This window comes from Olea europaea, chromosome 4 (assembly GCF_002742605.1).
Source record: "Olea europaea var. sylvestris chromosome 4, O_europaea_v1, whole genome shotgun sequence".
Lineage (NCBI taxonomy): Eukaryota > Viridiplantae > Streptophyta > Magnoliopsida > Lamiales > Oleaceae > Olea > Olea europaea.
This window is the reverse complement of record NC_036240.1, coordinates 2,182,720-2,202,614: the sequence shown is the minus strand read 5'-3', so window position 1 is coordinate 2,202,614 and position 19,895 is coordinate 2,182,720. Positions and strand designations below refer to the sequence as shown.

The window sequence follows — 19,895 nt, the reverse complement described above, 5'->3', positions numbered from 1 at the left end:
GAAACATCAATTATTTTCCCATTTTTTGGTGATTTCTGGATTTTCTTATGGGGTTTTGTTCATAATTTGGAAATGGTGAAGTCTGGTTTTTTTCCATGAAATTGTGTATACTCTTGACTAATTGAGGAATAAGTTAAAAGACTGTGATTGTTAGGGTATATAATAACCACTTCGGTTAGAACTCGCCTTAAATCCTGCTTGCAAAGGAGAGAATGTGCAAATTGCTTATAAGCTTATGTGGGATACAATTAGTTCATTCCACCACGCTCCAGAATTGATGCCCACAGCGGCCCATTTTCCCTAGCCAATTGACTCCACTAATCCGGTCTTCTACTCAAAGTAACATTCCCCAGGTCAAATCGTCTGCAACAGAGGGTCCTAAGATTGGGTGCCTGCCTGATACTAATAATAGCATTCACTTTGGTAGAACTCAACCTTAAAACCAGCTTGTAAGGGTAGGGTGATCACTCCTCAAAGAGCTTATAAACCCACAATACAACCTTTTTATGGACGATGTGAGATATTAGGTGGGGTCAAATTAGATTTGAAATACTGTTAGAGTTTTAAAAATAGGTCTATACAGCATGTTAGCTTGGATGTACAAGAATTGTTGATGTTCTGAATTTAGCATGTTTACAGAGAGTTTCACCGATCTCTTTTCTTTTATGGGGGTGGAGAAGCCATTAGGCCTAAGATGTTATAGCTTACCTTTGCTACATATTTTTAGAGCATGTTTAATATGTAGTGTTGAACTATATTAGGTAGCACCAAGAATAATATTTTAATTTATTTTTCCTCTTTAGTAATACTTAAATTTTGTATCATACCTTGATTTGTAAAGTTTCTTGTGAAGTAGTAGGTTTTCTTGAACTTCACAACATAAGTCCATTGAAATTTTCTTAAACACTTAATAGTTTTTAGCTCTTAAATGAATTAATATTTTGAACCAATATTGGTTATAAAATACATGTTTGTTTATACCAGTGTATGCTATGTCAAAAAAGTAAAATACACTAATGTCAATTAATACGGCCACATTGACTCTTCAATAATATTAGCACAAGATAATATATTCGTATGTTCATTTAGGATTTGTTTGGAAGAGATCGTTTGAAGTGAAAAAATGATTTTTTAAGAACACGTGGTCAAAAAGTAGGAAAACATTATGGGTTCACGTGTACACTTAATGATGAAAATATGAGTAGAGTCTTTTTTACACATGATATTAAAGGAAAAAAGAATAGATCTTAATGATTGTTTCATTATTGAATGTAGCGTGATTCTTGGCAGAAATCCATAAATACTCTTTCAACCGTTCTTGGCCATGGAGATTTTCTTTAATCTCGAAATAGATGATAAAAAATTAAAATTCATTTCATAGAGCAAAACATTTAACATTTGAGATATCTATAGAGAAAAATAATGATTGCACTAACAAATTTCTTATCTTCATCTAATTTCTCTGATCTTTTTCCTTTAATTTATCTGAGAGTAAAGGTAATAATGACAATAAAAAATGTGCTAAGATATTTCCTCAATTTAATTCAAAGTATCTTTTTTACGGCTGACTCAAGACTTCATACCCGAGTGAGCCAAAACTGTTCTTTTGAACTCTGAAACCGTATAATCAGTGCATTGCTGTGGGCCTGTGGCATTTTTATTTCTCTCTGGCATTTACACAAAAAACTCTCATTGCCAAGATTTTGATGTCTAACAATAATCTAAATGTATTAATGACTTACCTTTTAATAAACGCCCTTGGGTTTCGCAATTTTACCCCTTGGTTTTCCCCATTTTAACTCTATAGTACACTCATATGTATGCTCACACTCACTCACCGCTTCCTCATTTCCCTCTTTCTGAAAAATAGCCAAAACCTAGATTATATTGCTCCATTGAAACTGCAAGCTCCTCCTGAAGCTTAGGCAGTCACCGTTTCCTTTGAGGCAAGTTTAATAGCTGTCAATTCATGGATCTGCCTTTTTTTGGAATTTCCGTCACATACATGAACTTGAAAAAAGTAAAATCTCATCAATTTTTTTCCCTTATTACGATTTCTGGATTTTCTTATGAAGTTTTGATCATAAATTGGATTTTTTGTTTTTTGTTTTTCTAAAGTCTGGTTTTTGTACGAAACTAGGGTTTCTTTTCGTGAAAGTTTAACAACTCTTATCTAATTTAGGAATAAATTAAAAGACTCTGATTGTTAGGGGAGGATCAAATTAAATTTAAATTTGTTTTCTTTAGTTTTACATTAAGGTTTGTTTTGTATTTGTCATGCTATCTCTCTCCTTTTCTCCTGAGGTTGAAAAATAGGTTATTTGTGATGTTTTGATGGAATGATGGTTGTTTTTGGCTAGATTTCAAAAATGGATAAAACTAATGTAGAGATGGAGAATGCTAAAAAGCTGCCCCAAGATTCAGAGAATGATCTGCTTGAAGCAGAAGTTGAATCTCAAGCAGAAGAATTGCCTTCTGCAGCTTCTGGTGTTGACAAAGCAAATGCCTGTGAGAATGCCGCTTCTGGTACACACAAAGCAAATGCCAGTGTGAATGAAGTAGGCAATGCTAAAAGTGTTGCAGACGACAAGGTTGACGAGGTCAATGAACAAACTGCTGCTCAAACCAACAGTGGAGGAGTTAAAGAAGAAAACTTTGCTGGATATGGCATGGCTGGTGGAGATGCTATTGGAAATGTGATGGGAGAAGAAAAGCCTGCTGAAATTGTTGCAGAGGAGAAAAAGGATTATGAAATTGGTAGAGAGGATGGAAACCCAGTTACCAACGTTTCAGAAGAAGAAAAACTATGGGAAAATACTAATGTAGAGAAAATCTCTTGTGAAAGTGAGCAACTTCCAACTGAATTATCTGCAATGGCGACTCCTCCAAGGGAGGGTGATCCTGCACATGGTGAGAATGAAAAGATGGCAGATGTGGTTCATAAGAATGAGAAGGAAATAGTTAAAGATGAGTTGAAAGAACCAGGCAATGAATTTGAATCTGCCAGTACTGTAACAAATGGAAATGCCAACTCGAGTGAAACTGCAATTCCTCTAATTCAGGGTGATCCTGCAGAGGTTGAGAATGAAAAGATCGCAGATGTTGTTGATGAGGAGACTGAAACAGTTAAAGATAGGGTGAATGAACCAGAAAATGATGGAAATACCAAGTCAAATGAAACTACAATTCCTTCTAATGAGGGTGATCCTGCACAGGTTGAGGATGAAAAGATGGCAGACGTGGTTCACGAGAATGAGGATGAAACAGTTCATGATAAGCTGAAAGAACCAGGCAATGAAATTGTTTATTCTAGTACTGTAACTGATGGAAATGCCAAGATGAGTGAAACTGTTGATGATACTTCCCTTCCAACCAAACTAGAATCTGTCACATCCAATTCCCTCATCAAATATTCAACTACAGTTGCTGGAGATCATAGTGAAGAAACAGTCAAAACCTTTTTTAGTCAATCAGAGGTACTTATGGAAAATAGAGTAAAAGCAGAAAAAGAATATTCCAAAGTTGACTTGAAAAAATGAGTATTAATGTGAAGTGGCAAACACCATAGATTTTGATTGTCATTGATTTTTTCCGAATGTTAGATGGTGGAGGGTGATGATGGAGCACCAGAAGATCAAGTAGCATTCATGAAGGAACTTGAAAGGTTTTACAGGGAGAAGTCAATGGATTTTAAACCTCTCAAATTTTATGGGCAGCCACTAAATTGTCTAAAGTAAGGTTGCAGTTAATTGATTTTGTTGAGTCTGTGACTCTGTTCTTGTGTGACCAATCATTTCTTTGCTTTCTGACTGCCAGGTTATGGAGAGCTGTGATTAGATTAGGTGGCTATGATCGGGTATGCATGTCGTATTTTTATTTTTCTTACTTTTCCGTCTATTATGTTGCAACTCTTGAGTCCTCATTATAAATAAAAAATTTTAGATGATGATGCATATAGTGTGGCACGGTTATCTTGATATAAGGAACAATTTTTTGTATTAGAGGGATGAGTTATTGAACAGTGATAGCAGGTTGTTATAATTCGGACAAAAACTGAGACCACTTTGTTGAAAGTGGAACAGTTTTGATACCAATTTGTTGAAAATTCGGCCAGATAATTAAAGAACTAGAAAATAAGAGCAATATGAAAATAATGGACACAAAGAAAACAAGATTTATTGTGGAAACCCAAATCCAGGAAAATCACGTGCAGAAGCTGAGAATTCACTATAATCAATAGTAAGGAGATATAAAGGATCTGTTTGGACCAATAATTAATTGGACAATCGGTCAATTCTAATATGTGTTGTACACAACATATTTATAACAAAAGAATCCCTAACATATTAGGAGAATTAATACATGAAGAGTTTAATATAAGGTGAAGTCCCAATACAATAGGTAAAACCAATAAAGGAGAGTTTGGGATAAAATATGAGTCAAATTCACCTTGAACTCCTTCAAGACATCTTCAAGTCTGTTACCGACTCCCAATACTCCAACAATAGTTCCAATCAAATACTCAACACGAATTCAGGTCACAAGCCAATTCTAACACAGGTGAAAAGAAGAACTTTTAAATCCAGCAGATGAAAATTATGCCAATCTAGATTTAGTCCTACCTTCTTTTTCCTCCTTGCATCCCTCCACTATCTTTTCCCGTACAGAATTAGAAATAACAGTGCATAGTGAACAAGTTGAACTTTTCTTGCACGAACTCATGGAAGTTGCATTTTTTTGCCCTCCTATGTTTGCATTGTAATTGCATGGACAGTCCATGTTATATATGAAAATATGCTGTGAAGAAATTATTTTGATTCCATCGGACGACTTCATATGAGCATTCAAGCTTCACTGAAGAGAAAATAAGCTTTATTATTGTAACCAATAGTTTCTGATTGACTTAGGTGCATGAATCAAACAGCGTAAAATCTTAAAACAATTGACATTTGAAGAAATACCTGCTAAATCACTTGACATTTTACACACAGCCTCATGAGGTGGTTACATCATCGATTCTGTCATGCTGGAACCCCTCTATTCATTTTGTATTTGCTTCTTGCCATAGATATACGAATTGTAACTTTATGCGATTAACATGATAGTCACATGGCTAGCTACTCTCTTGAAGGAATCATATTAAATATTTTGCCTCATTGTCACACAAAGGATTATTTGAGTTTTTGCCCAATTAAGGTAAGGATCCATCCTTAATATAAACCTGTCTTTTGGTGTTATGGGTTCAATGTAAGTTCTTGTATTCTGCCAACTTTATCATTACAGTATGCATAAAAAATTAAGTATGCAGACGTGTCGTTTTTATGATTGTCTCCTTACAGTCACCGTCGTTTGGTTGTACCTGTGGGTGGAGCCAAAACATTTTCAGTCACTTTTGGTAAAGATTGTCTGACCTATGTACCGACTTGAGCAAGTTGTATAATCATTTCATGTGTGGTAAAGAACCTGCACTATCCAACTTGACTAAAATTTGGAAATCTTCATAACATGTTTATCATTTAAAATTCAGGTACAATCTTAGAAACACAGTTCACACTGCTCCCGGAGTTTTTTGCTTCCAAGTTGCTTTAAAAGCCTTCTTTCCTTGTACATCTTTTCCCTGCCTCAGGTGTCATTGTTTCCATCCCCACTCCTAGTTGTGGATTGTCTTGTTCTCTCTCTTGATCAAATGCAACACATGTACAAACTGAGTGACGTTCTCTACAATCACAAACATTTTTATGTTTCAATAAGTAATTCATTGTTTGTGATATGGTAAACATGAACTTTATTCGTGTTCACTATATCTATTGATACATCCTTCCTACTTGCAAAAATCTTGAAATATAATTAAGTAATTAGCTATACTCTACAACCTTGTACGAACAAGTTCTTTATGCCATAATATTGCTATAGAACCGTGAGTATTTTGATTTTGAATACTTGCATCAATTAAGCATTATGGGTGTTGCAACGTGTCGATGACAATTATATCAGATGTTTGCTTCAGTGTTTATGATTTTGATTGATCTCCAATACAGGTGACTGGATTAAAATTGTGGAGGCAAGTGGGAGAATCATTCCATCCCCCAAAGTAAAGGCTTTCATATCTCTGTTACTTTTTTTCTTTATTTTGGTTTGTTAACGTATGCTTCTATGTAGAAGTTATATCTCTAAATATAGTGCTTTTTTGGACTGCTTTTAATTTTTAAGCTGGGATATGAAAATGCACTTGTACCCACAACTGTTGGAATAGCTTTTATCATTAAATTATTGGTGCTAAATAATTTTGCAATAATGAAACCCAAAGAAAACCTGACGTGGCTTTTCAGATTTTTAATTGTGATTTGCTTGACTTACACATGGAAAGTAGTTTCCGGATACTGATTCATTCTCTTTTTTCTTGCAGGACTTGTACAACTGTTTCTTGGACATTCCGTATATTTTATGAGAAGGCAACTCTCAAAACTTCACTTTCCAATTTCTTGTCATTGCAATGTTCATGTGGTTTTTTCCCACTAGCTGTGTTTATGCTATACACTATGAGCAAATTTTTCTTGATATATTTAAATAATCAATTGGTCATTTTTTAGGACCTCCGTATCAAAAATAAATAAATAAATAAAAATTTAGGACTTCACCATCCTTCGAAAAAATTGAAAGAAATGAGATATGGATATTCCAAAGATGTATGAAAAAGCACACGTGATTATTTTGATTGCTTTTGTAATGACTGTGTTCATGTATATTTTATCTGTTATAATTAGGTCCTATGCTCTGTCTCATTCAATTACTGATTTCAGCCCCCCACCCCCAAAGTAAGAATAAAAAATAAAAAATTCTCCTGTCATGTTCTAGTCACTTCTGGAATATGAACGGCACAAGACACAAAGCGGCGAGCTTCAGCTCCCAGATCTTACGCTGCCTGAAGCTCCAGGTGTTCACAGTGAGGTAATTCGCATTTAATTTTAATTAACATGTTCCTTTCCTTGTTGGATGCTTGCTATACATTCATGGGAAATTTGGTTCCACAAGAACTTCTAGGGAAAAAATGTCATCAGTTGGACCATGTGCATATTAACATGTACACGTAACTAACCTATTTGAATTGTGGGGGAAAATTAAACTGGCATATCTTCCTATTCATTGACTACTCTGTCATCTACTTAAACTCTTACCCTATCTACCTTCTCTATTGGAGTAACTCGTTTTTGAGTTTTGTTATTTTAACCACTCATTTTCTCATAAACATTTATTTGAAAATAATATGCTTGTTATCCAAATTATTTTTTTATGTAAAATTATTGAATTGTATGTTTATTTATACTTCCGCTTTGGCGGGCTATGATTAAGGTTCTAAGGCTTAAGGCGTTGCAAGGCGGCAATATCAAGCCTCAAAGCCTTACGAGTAGCCTAGATGTAATAATGTGTCTCTATTTTTAATATTATTTTAATTATTCTAGGACTACTAATAATTTTTTAAATTATTTAAACACCATTAATAAATATTCTTTTTATATAATTAATTTATTTAACCTTAAAAAATAAACAAGAAAAAATAAAAAGGTGTGCACCTTCTGGTGTTTTGGACTGCATTATTCGCACCATTTTGTTGCCTATGGCTTGCATTAGGTCGTCAAAATACGGTTGCCCACCATTTTCCATGCCTTCCTTATGCCTCATGCCTAGGCCACCTAAGCCCCGCCCTTTCGAGCGTAGCTGTGATAGCTTTTCATGTAAGCAAAATGTGTGCGTATATATGTGCTTGTGCACGTATAACTGTTTAAGTACGTTTTAGGATTTTTTATCTAATACTTTCTAACTTATTCGGAAAAACCTTACAAAATATTTTAGTATAAACTGAATAATGAAGACAATCACCGTTATGGCTCTGAACTTCACAAATTCCAATTTCCATGTGTTATGGCTCTAAATTTGGCTTCAGCACTTGATTAACTTATCCATGTCATATGTTTCCTTTGAAAAATGTGCTTTAACCTAATTTCAATCGATTACAGAAATAGAGCTAGCCCAATCAGCATGTGTATGGTTCAACCTGTAAATATCCTCTTTTTATTATTTATTTATTTATTTATTTTTTTTTGGAGAAGTGTAACCCTTTTCCTGCTATAGCTTTTATAGACCTAAATTCTTTGAACAACCCATGTGGCAGTCTAATGGCGCGTGCATGAATTGGCGAAGCATGCTTATCGCGTAAACCGAGTTGAGTATGAGACGATTAAATGTGTTTTCCAACAAGTCTCTGGAATCTCCCCATATCCATAAGCTTCCCATCAGTAGTGAGCCCGATTGTGATTTGGATCAATTGGTGTTTCAGTTAGTATCCATCATACCTCTTTCCTTTAACAAATTCATAATACATTTAGTTCAAGACAAAAAGACTCTAGCTTTAGACCTAGCTACTTCAATTCCACGAAAATACCTCAAGTTACCCAGACCTTTGATTTCAAGTTCCGTTCTTAGTCGACATTTCATGTTTTTGATCTCCATCACCTGTAACAATTATGCCATCTATGTAAATAATAGTATTATTATTTTCTTGAAGATCTAGTGTTTATTGAATAATGTATGATCTCCTTATCTTTGAGTGATCCTAGGCATTTCACAAACCTTTCAAACCATGTCCTTGGAGATTGTTTTAGGCTTTTAGCCAGTAAATAGGATTTTTTTTTTTTTTAGTTTGCATACCTTACGGTTTCCAGAACAACTTCAATTCTAGATGGAGGATCCATGTATACTTCTTCTTAGGGGCTATGGAGAAAAGCATTTTTGACATCGCATTCATGAAAAGGCCAATAAAGATTACTAGCAACTCAAAGAATAACATGGATTGAATTCATTTTGGCTATGGGAGCAAAGATCTTTTATTACTCAATGTGTTTAGGTGTAACACTAATCTTGTTTTATACCTTTCATACCCACTGATCTCTTTCTTTTAGGTAACTCAATAATCTCCTAGGTTTCAATTTTTTCAGAGCTCTTAATTCTTCCATGACAGCGTACTTCCACTAGGATCTTTTAGAGCCTCATCATTTGGGTCCTTTTGGACATGCTCAGACGATAAACTTGAAATGAAGGCCTTAGACAAAGAATTAAGACAAAAATAAGAAACAAACTTAGTGATGGGATGTTTAGTCCGGTTCCTAACTCATTTTCTTACTGCAATGGGAACATCGAGCTCATTTTCTCTTAAGGATTTAATTGGTGATAGGTATTTAGAGTCACCTTTACGGGGAGTTGAACACTGGTCATGAGGGAGAGTTTCAACGGCTCAGTTTCTCTATCTTTGAGATTATACAAGAGGACTAGAAATCTATTGTGGAGCTGTACCATTTACCAAGTTAGCATCTGATTTTTTTTCTTGATCTTCCTTTAGTGAAACTTGCTGCAGATGTAGTTCATTTTGCTGTCCATTACATGATTCATGTCCTTGTCATGGTTGAGATGCACCAATGGCATCAATTCGACCGACAGGCAGACCAGTTTCAGCATTAATAAGATCCTGTAGATTATGGGAGGAGCTGATTTTCATTATGTATTTTCTCAGAATCTTCTTCGGAGAAAAATAAGAAAGATTCTCAAAAGACGACATCTATAGTGACAAAAAATCTTTTTGTAGGGGGATGATAACGCTTGAACTCCTTTTTTGTGGGTAAATAACCCTAAAAAAGTACACTTTAAAGCCTAGAGATAGTTTAGGAGAAAGAAAGCTGAGAAAATGGGAAAGGCAGTGAATATGGCAGAGGCAGATTGAACCTTCTGGAAATTGATGAAAATAGAACGTGAAAGATAAATCTGCTGAAGTAGGTTGTGGGCCAATTAATTAGATGACCAATTCCAATTTATGTATTTGGACCCAGTAGATTTAATTTAAGAAATTGATCTAATTAATTAAATGACCTGCGCGTTTGACATTTTTTATTTTCAAAAGGCAACATAGAAAAAATAATAATAAATATTTAATTATATATTATTCCCTCCCCTACGACACCAAAAAAACTGGGCTGAGCTTCTAGCCGCCCGCTTCCATAGAATGATATTATTTTAATAAATCATACAATACACATCCCTAAAAATGTGTCTAAAATTACTATATAATTTATTCAAAAAATATTATGTTTATAGGATGTATTCACGTACCTGTTCATATATCTTGGATCCTTTTTTTAGCTGTATCCTGACATCCTAAATTTTAGATGAAAAGGATGTGGCTCCTAGATACATAGAACATCTGACCTAAGTAATAGGTGATTAATTACAATCTATTAACTACCATCATTAAACATGAAATAAAGATCTTAAGATAACAAGCTTTCAACAGTATCTAATATGCAATATGATTAGATTGTTCTAGATGAATTACACAGGGAAATGGATATCAAGGATCTGGATCAGGCAGGGCTCGGAGAGATGCTGCTGCTCGTGCTATGCAGGGTTGGCATGGGCGTCTTTCTGGTCATGGCGAGGTTGGTGAGCCAATCATCAAGGTCTGGAAATTAAATTCTTTAGGTTATCTCATGGGTTGTATTTTTGCCCTCATAAGGAGTACCTGAGTAATTATTTACATTTTTTAACAGGACAAGAATCTCAACAATGTGGCTAAGCGTGAGAAAAATCTCAAAAGCATTGGTAAGCTTACTTCAGTCTGAAATTGTCTTATATATAATGCTCCTTTTTTTAACATCTTTGAAATGGTATAATATGGAATGATATTAACCTTTTCACCCTGGAATTCAGATGCAGGATCAAGATCTGATAGTTGCTTATCATATGTTTCGTCCCCTTTTTTTTTTTTTATATAATGGAAAAATGAAAAGCTTATTTGTTTTGTGTACTTGTGAATTTAGGCTCACTCAAACAGAAGAGACCAAGTGAAGAGGAGCATTCAGTGAAAGCAGCACGAACTGAGACATCTAAGCAGTTAAGTCTTGGCTTACCATGATTACTCTCATCTTTTGATTTATTTCTGTCAAAAGTAGGCTGACCTACTTGTATAATAAACTATATTTACTTTTGACTGAGAAGTGAAATCCGAGATCATCAATTGCATCATTTAGTCTCTTCTTGGGTTCTGTTTTAGATTTGAGTATCATGCTTTTTCAGTTTGTTCCTCGTAACAATGCCGTCAATTCCCTTGCAGGCGTGTTTTACAGATGGAATACCATCCGTAAGGCAGATTTTTTTGACATTTGTCGTTGAAGTCTATTTTCTGATCTTACATTGTAACTACAGAAATAATGATGGAATTAGCCCCGAAAGCAAACTGAGTTTATAGTTTTCTTATACCTGGTAATTCAGTTTGGATGATTTATTGTTTATTTGAGCTTTGGAATAATGTTGAAGGTGAGAATGAACTCCGCTTGGTATGTTGTCTCACTTTAAAAGGATGCTTGTTTAGCTGAGCAGTCAAAATAAATAAAAAAGAGGATTATGTACTTTTGTCTCAAAAGTTTAATTATTCATTTGAACGATGATTGGGGTACAGAGATGTACTAGGTCTTACCCTATGAAGCATGGATATTCCTATTAGGGTGGCGTGTCATCTTCGACTCATGTCGTGTTGGATGACGATGCTCCTCAAACACTCCATGACATGCATCAGACAAGCATGTGCTGTGTCCTTTTTTTAATGTATTTTTTTAAATTATTAACGCTTGAGGGATACTTTAGAGACATTTGATAAGCCCCCAAGTAAGTATACTTATTCTAGAAGAATCAAGAAGAGTGGGGAAGATGGAGGCAGTAACAAATTCTGTTAGAGGGGTAGAATGAGGAAGGCAAAATCAGTTATTAGCAGTCTATAAATAGAAAAGGGTTGGGAAAAGGATAGTCATGCAAAAAAATATTTCAGTAAGAGTGTGGAGATATACAGCCCTCTCAAACGGCTGCCTATCATTCTGTTCTGTTTCTTTTGTAATTCACATTTCCATCAATACAAGTCTGCATTTCAGTCCTATTTTTTTGTTTTTTTCATAGTAATTGATAATATCCTGGGCAGAATCTATCAACGTTCCTTGACCAGTGTTCAACATGGCCTATTCCATGTCTTATATTAAAAGTATAAATAGAGATATAATATAAAATTTATAAGTTTAAAGACACGTCCGTGTCCGTATCATGTCGTGTCCATGTTCGTGCTTCTTAGGTCTGACCTTGGTGTTTCCTAACAAAAGAAACAAACTGTTATTTTGAAGACAATTCCTTCAATGGTTGCTGCATCTTTAACTTGTCAAGTTGACATATTTGAGTTGAACTTTGTATGAGGGGATATGACTTTGTATGCTTAACCTTGTTTTTCCACATATAATAATAACAGTGATGGCTGTCTCCCTGCAAGTAAACCAATCTTATAATTTGCTGGCTAGTTGGCTCCCTCTTGATGAATTATGGTATATTTAAAAACAGAATATTTTTGAATTTGAAAATCATATCAGTTCAAACAGAGCTTGTTTAGACGTGTGGTCAAAATGAATGCTAAATGAGGATGCCCTTAATGCTTCTAACTGTATCACAAATTTATGCATTGTTTTGCATGATAATTGAGTACATATGTATTAGGTAGCACCTTTGTATTTAAAAATGCTACCTTTGATGGTTGATGCGGCTTTAACTTGTCAATTTACCTTTTAAACTATATCTTACTATATTAGGCGATCTGTGACTTATTTATGATGTACCTTGTTTCTGTTTTTCCAAATGATTTCTGGAAAAGCTCTGGATTAACTGTGCTAAATTAACTAGCCTGGTCCTGCAATTTTGAGCTAAGCTGGAAGATAGACTGTTCTATAATGGTTAATGCCCCCCCCCCCCCCCCTCTTGTATATGTCCGCATTACTCTTGCATGCATGGGGATAAATTCTGACTTCAACTCATTCTTTATCTGCAGAAAGATTGTTTCGAGGTTTATGCCCTAATACCTGGGCTTTTGCGCGAAGAGGTATGTACTGCTGTCTTAGTTCCTTTTCTCATGTCTGTTGACTGCCCCCTCCTTGTTTCCTATTTAAAACATTATATTATTGTGTGAATTTGTCACCCTTTGCACATGGATATTAGATTTATAAAGAAAAATCTAAATTATATTGTGATTTGCAAGCTTAAGTTTTTTTCATGGATATTGAATGATTGATTAGCTGTCACTTGTCAGACCAATATATATAAATTTCAGATTGATTGTTCATGGTCGTCCTTTCATCAGCTGTTTTCCCTGCTCAGCTGCTCAGGTGTATGTTCCAGTATATTGTGTATTTGAAAATGCTATATCTGAATCTAGTGAGCATCCTATCAATCCAATAGTGACATTTCTTAGAGGGCACTGACAGTAGAAGCATTCATACCATCTCTTGGTTTTGTTAATTAAAGATTTTCATTTAGGGTCACCATTATGTTGATGTAGAGTCCTTTAGTGTATTTCTTAGTATTTGCAGGTATGACGAGTTGATGATAGTCATAATGAAGCTTTTCACACTTCTCGTCTCTATTCTTCTCATAATTTATAGTGCTAGTAATCAACATAGCTAATGTTGTTCCCATTCGTGTTGCTTTTGCATCCACCTTTTATATTTTGTAAGTTGGACACCGCGTAAATTTTGATCTACGAATATGGAATCTACATCTAGTGATGATGTGTATCTATTTCTTTTCCTTATGTTAACCACCAAGACCTTGTGTAAGATGCATTTTTCTCATATGCTCATTATGAGCTAGTGAATTAAAATTACAAGATGATATTCATGCCTTATCGGTAAACATAGGTGCGTGTTCAATCAGATCCTGCTGGACGTTTAGTCATAACAGGTGTGCCAGAGCAACCTGAAAATCCCTGGGGTATCACAGCATTTAAAAAGGTATGTGTTTTGTAAGTTTGAGCAGGACGTTTATGACAAATATATAGCATTTACACATTAGCATCACAGGCTGTGCCGTACTTTGTGACTCTGAATTACGTAACCATATATAAGTTGAGAAACTTGGTTCGCATTTTGTTCACATTCTAAATTTTTATCCGACAATATTGAGTTTTCCTTTGCATGGCAAAATGGAAAAGAAAAGTTCAATTGCCGCCAGTTTGTGCTCCAGATGTAAGGTTGAATAATATTGTGTGTCATCTCTTACCCTTTTATTTTTCGCTTTACATCAGCTAAGCACGTTGTATCTTCATCTTATGTTACTTCCCACTGTCTAAATTGTGTTTATCGAGTGCCACACAGTGAAATTTGAAAGCGAATTCAATAGCTGGTTCAGTTGCATATTAGTGCCAGTGCTCAACTTTTATCGTATTTTGAACAGTTAAGGATTAGAATTACCTAATTCAGTTGGTGGTTTTCAGGTGGTGAGCTTCCCTGCGAAAATTGATCACGTACATACTTCTGCTGTGGTTATGTTGCATGGGCGCCTCCTCATCCGTGTCCCTTTTGAGCAGTGATACTGTTGAATATCAAGGTTTACTGAAAACATCTTCGAGCAACTGGGCGGGTGAATGATGGCCGAAAACCAACTGTAGCACAAGGTTCTAACTTTTGTGAATGTTTAGTTGTGACCATTAAATGTGACAGATTGGCATCAGCAACTTAGTTCTTAGAGGTCCAAGTTAGATATTTAAGGTAGTAGTAACGAGTATGACGGCATATGGAGGCTTTTTCATCCCGTTAGCTCCGCGGTACTGTGTGAAGGAAAAGATTGATTACTGTTTTAAATTAGTTGAGAATCTTCTTTCCCCCCTTCAATTTGAGTAGGGCGTACTAATCATGGGATTAATTGCATTGGCGTTGCTATTTAGCTAAATTTTCAATAGGATGTTGAACTTTTGAATTCCCTGGTTCCTATGTTTTTGAGCAAGTCTATTTTACAGTATTTTCTTTTGTATTTTCATACAAATATAAGATGGTTGGAAATGGTTTAATAGAAGTGGGATGCATATTCCAATATTAACAGGACCAAGCATATTCATGTGTTTTACTTCGTGAGGTGATTAACGTGATATATTTATTTATCAAAAATCATTATAATTGAATGAAATATTTGATTTCAAAGTTACCCACTTGAAACTTCAAGTGAAGAATTTGATTTAATAAAATATTGGATGCTTGTTCCATATGGGAAACCTTAGAAACTTTTGTGGTTTATGTGGCTGAAGTTTGACAATTTGGTTTGGACCCTAAGGAATACCACTAGTATTTGGAAGGGGAGATTTATATTCTATTGGATTCGATTGTAAGCTCATGCGCGTTGTCATTGTCTGGTTGGATCAGCTCGACTTGGGCTTGGTGTGGGTGGGTTCTTGTCTTTGTTTTCGCGTATTTTTTGGTGTGCCCGTTTGTTAATTGATGCAACGGAAATATATTAATAGACTTTAATAGACGTAGTGTTTCAGTTCGAACAAAGTTGTATGTTCGTTTTTGGAAGGCTGTCTGAATTGTCACTTCTATTTTGAAAACGTATTTAGAGAGTTCGAATGGCTACAAATTAATCTATATATAACCTACTTTGTTGCCAGGAATTTACACTATTTTCATTGTAAAAATTTCTCTATTTGAATCTCAATTAGTTCCCTCACTTATTTTGTTACCATTCCTCGAAGTATAATTGAGTTTGTTAGAACTCTTGCTGATTGCTGTATTACTTTCGTAAGAGACTAAATTTGTTCTTTCTTAAAAGACGATTGTTGAATGTCTTTAAGTATCTATCATAAAAGTGAGCAAATTTGTTTTAGAGACACATTGTGAAGTCAGTGAGCTCGAATCAACATTTTGATCTTGTTGATCATCTCGTTACGTTGTTCATATTCATTCAGGTAAAATTGCAAGTGCAAATATCCATATACTATTCGAATGAGGAAATTATACTTCATAAATAGTAAAGATTTACTTTTTTGTTAATTAATATTGTTTAGTAGTATTGTCCAATTTTTCTGTAGTTCTTTTAAGTGCTTATTAGTAGCATGTGATAGGATAAAAAAGGTATAAAAGTAGGTAAAACTTAGGCTTGGAAAAAAAATCGAAAAATTGATCAAACTAATCAAAGTAAATCAACTAGTCGATTTGACGCAAGTAATTAGTTTGGCTATTATTATTATTTTAAAATAAAATCATGGTGGGTCGATTCAACCATGATTTGAAACCTCAAACCGCTTGTTAACTGAATCGACCGAACTCACATGTTTAATCTTTTTGTTTTTTTAAGAAAAATAAAAATCAAAAGATAAGCATCATCTCATAACTATATTTCTATTCCTTTCAATCTATAATGTTGCTAGTACGTAATAACATTGAAAATCTTCTTTCGCAAGCTCATTATGTTATCTTACTCAAGCAGTCAACTACACAATATATAAAAAAACTACAAAATTCTTAAACTTTCTGTTGATTTGTGTTTATTAACCTAATTTACTTCATAGTTAATAATTTTTGTAATATAAATTTATTTATTTATTTTAGTTCTTGTAAAGTGAGCTCAAAATTCAAACAGCTTTTTTTTTTTTTTTTTTTTTCAATTTGGAGTTAGCATGAGTTGATTTGAGTTGAAATTCACCTAAACCGATTAATTTGGTTTTGGTTTCTAATTAGAGTCGAAATCAATTCAAATCAAACTGCACCCAAACCTTAAAAAAATCATAATTCTTCATAGATAAAAATATAATTTGACCATTTCGCTACAAAAAAAATATGTGAAACCCTAGTTGACTCAAAGTCAAGTTATATTTGAAACCATCCGTCACTTCACGATTAGATGAATTTAACTGTACAAGATGTTTTGTTAAAATGATCGGAACTCGAATGCAAGAGGTACGCGTACGTAAAATCGAATCATGTCTTTGTCCATTAGCATGAAATTTTGGAAGCACTGGTGGTGCACGCAGACTGCGTGCTCAGTGGCATTGCTGTAAATATATAAAAGTCCCATAAAAATACAAGAAGTAGTAAAGAATAAAACCACTTGAAAGCAAATTCAAAGACAGAGATGTGAAAAGAATTGTACGATAATAATATAAAATCTTTAATTTTATTAATTAGTTTCGTAAATGAAAAAGTAATACGATTTTGCAGATTCTCTTTAGGCACACAGTCTTATGATAATATGGGCTGTTTGAGCCACACTATTTTTTAATAATGGATTTTAGAATAATAGGTTGACGAAAAATGTATGATTAAAAAATAAAAAAAAAAATTGAATTTATATATAATGTTATTTTATTAAAAAATATGTAATTGAAAAGAAGATAGAAAAAATATATTTAATAAAAAAATAAAAAGACATAATTGTTTTTTCTCTCTTGTTAATGGTAAGAATCAAAGAATGACAATTTCTCATTCTTAAAAACAGCATTCTTAAAATTAAAAGACGAAAAGATGGTAATATGGACCTTACTGTACTGCCAGAAACTGCACAGAATAGACACGACAAGGGATGAGTGGGAAGATATTTTTGGCATTTTTTAATCACAACATGGATATCACACGTGAAATTTTTGATAAAAATCCGTAAAATAGTTTTCTGTACAAACAGCGTATTTGAAAACTCTACTGTAACTAAAACGTTCAAAACCATAAGAATCATTAGTTAAAATGAAATTCCAACTCAATATTTTAAGAGTTGCTCTTTGAAGAGATTGATTTTCTATGTTGATGTCTTGAGCCCATTATTATTTGAATGAGTCCATAAATATAACGAAAGCATGTTTTTAACATGTCACATTGTTTACTAAATAATAAATTAACATTTTTTTTCAGTGTACAGACAGTTCTTGTTTCCTGACCTGTTGGGACACATCCCGCGATTTACCTCGGGTTGGGACGGTAGGACCCTCAAGGATGGAATTCAACTTTTTTTTTTTAATAAGTTAACATTTTAATTTTTTCAAATAAAGTAGATATTTAAAGATTCAACCCACTTTTACTTTTTAGTCACGAGAAAATGCTACAAAATCACCAGAAATTATCCCATTTTTCACCACTAACCTGCATTTTTTACTAAATCAAAGCACGAATACACCACGAAATAGTAAATACCAAGAAATGGTTAAGCTGAAGACCTTCCACCCCACACTTGCAAATCAGCTTGAAATGGATAATTTGGAGGCATTAAACCTGCACCAACGCCGTTATCGCCACCCTCAGTGCCATTCCGGCCACCTCCACCGGCGGTCACACCTGAAGATTGCGACGCCGTTGGTTGAACCTGAGCGGCAATACCCTCCTCTTCCTCCAACGGCAAGCGTTCAAAAACCGCATTTGCAAACGAAGTAGCCATTAACACTACAGGGCCGGAAGCCATTAGAGGCCCCAACACACTACCACCAACCACCTGCCCCTGCCCGCCGGACAAGAATATCGACAGCCCCCCGGCACTCGGTGGGGCAGGCGGCGGAAGCACCGTCCCGGATAACAAAAGTATCTCGAATCGGCCAGGCAGTGTGACCACACTGCCGCCAGGAGCGGCGGCGGGTTGACGGAGCGTGACATTTTCGACAGCGCCGCTGCCACTTAGAACACAAACTCCCCTTCCCCTCCGCCGTGCATAAACAGCCAAATTCTCCACTATATCGTTTCCAGCTGAAACTTCAAGAACATGAGCTCGTAGAGCATTTGGGCTGTCTCGTGTGACAATTATAGGAGGCTTGGACTTGTTCTTGGAACCAGGAGGTCGGCCACGAGGACGGCGGTTGTTGTTGGGCGTGCCACCAGAACTGGTGGTGGCCGCCGTGTCGGATTCTGCTTTCTGGTCCTTTTCCTGTGAGTCTTTGGGAACCTGATGTGAACCTGTACCTTTCTCATATCCCGCCATACCCACATCAACTCTCAAAATCCAAAGCAGAAAAGTTTAACAAAGAATTAAATTACACAAGATTGGATAAAATCATAAACCCAAGATGATTCAAGAATAATAATCCACAACACAATAAACACCCCTTGTGCCGTGAATCACCATTAATGTAGCATTAAATTAAGATCTTCCAACCCAGAAAAATAGACATGAACAGATTTTCAAGTCCGAAAATCACGTGGTCACTAGGAAGGAGAAGAATAAACAAAGGAAAAGAAAGAAAAAGGCTAGGGAAGGGAAGGGAAGGGAAAGGAAGCAGTGAAGTACAGTATTTGTATATATCTAGATAGATAGAGAGAGAGAGAGAGCGCACTAACGCACGCAGATATCGAGAGAGCAGCTTAGAATTGTAGTCTGATATATAAAGACGCATATCTGGGTCCCGAGAAGGCAGAGAAAAGTATGCAGTAAAAGTAGAGAAGCAGTGAATTATGGCGACAAATTTATCGAGTTACGCACCTCGGAAATGTACTCCATCATCTTCCAGAGGTTAAAAAACCGTGCTCTCCTCTTCATTACTGTGGAGAATGTGAACGCCAGGCCCCCCAAGGCACTTCTCCATTGGCAAAGGACGGACGCTGTCAAATCTGGCAGAGCAGAGGTCGTGAGTTCGAAACATGGGGCTCTTGGAAGGCAAGGATTTATTATTGGAAGGCAAGGGAACATTTGGAAGGCAATAGAGAGAGAGAGAGAGAGAGAGAGAGCGCACTAACGCACGCAGATATCGAGAGAGCAGCTTAGAATTGTAGTCTGATATATAAAGACGCATATCTGGGTCCCGAGTAGGCAGAGAAAAGTATGCAGTAAAAGTAGAGAAGCAGTGAATTATGGCGACAAATTTATCGAGTTACGCATCTCGGAAATGTACTCCATCATCTTTACGCACCTCGGAAATGTACTCCATCATCTTCCAGAGGTTAAAAAACCGTGCTCTCCTCTTCATTACCGTGGAGAATGTGAACGCCAGTGGTTATATTGTAAAGGGGGGCTTGTTTAAGAAGCTAGTCAACTATAATATTTGGTAAAATAGTATATATTAATACTTTTTGTTCAAATAA

General features: G+C 35.3%; 2 protein-coding genes across 2 annotated transcripts; one reads left to right on the top strand and one right to left on the bottom strand.

Annotated features, from left to right (window-relative positions):
- The first annotated feature begins 2,354 nt into the window (after positions 1–2,354).
- LOC111392245 (AT-rich interactive domain-containing protein 5-like) lies at positions 2,355–14,865 on the top strand. The gene is made up of 15 exons (XM_023017536.1): positions 2,355–3,476; positions 3,603–3,733; positions 3,817–3,856; positions 6,039–6,091; positions 6,407–6,452; positions 6,856–6,948; positions 10,386–10,505; positions 10,596–10,647; positions 10,866–10,949; positions 11,099–11,185; positions 11,317–11,381; positions 11,549–11,635; positions 12,905–12,955; positions 13,770–13,862; positions 14,345–14,865. The coding sequence occupies exons 1-15, from the start codon at positions 2,370–2,372 to the stop codon at positions 14,438–14,440; spliced, it is 2,205 nt and encodes a 734-aa protein (XP_022873304.1). The 5' UTR covers positions 2,355–2,369; the 3' UTR covers positions 14,441–14,865.
- Positions 14,866–17,885: 3,020 nt separating this feature from the next.
- LOC111393252 (AT-hook motif nuclear-localized protein 25-like) lies at positions 17,886–19,333 on the bottom strand. Its single transcript, XM_023018692.1, has one exon. It carries the CDS (start codon positions 18,796–18,798, stop codon positions 18,034–18,036), a length of 765 nt encoding a protein of 254 aa, XP_022874460.1. The 5' UTR covers positions 18,799–19,333; the 3' UTR covers positions 17,886–18,033.
- Between the last annotated feature and the right edge of the window lie 562 nt (positions 19,334–19,895).

Excerpts from the sequence above, each read along its gene's own strand:
- LOC111392245 (XM_023017536.1), top strand. The coding sequence starts at position 2,370 with ATGGATAAAACTAATGTAGAGATGGAGAATGCTAAAAAGCTGCCCCAA. Across the intron at positions 10,950-11,098 it reads ATCTAAGCAGTTAAGTCTTG|ATTTGAGTATCATGCTTTTT; the intron begins GCTTACCATGAT and ends GTTCTGTTTTAG. Across the intron at positions 13,863-14,344 it reads GTATCACAGCATTTAAAAAG|GTGGTGAGCTTCCCTGCGAA; the intron begins GTATGTGTTTTG and ends GGTGGTTTTCAG.
- LOC111393252 (XM_023018692.1), bottom strand. The coding sequence starts at position 18,798 with ATGGCGGGATATGAGAAAGGTACAGGTTCACATCAGGTTCCCAAAGAC.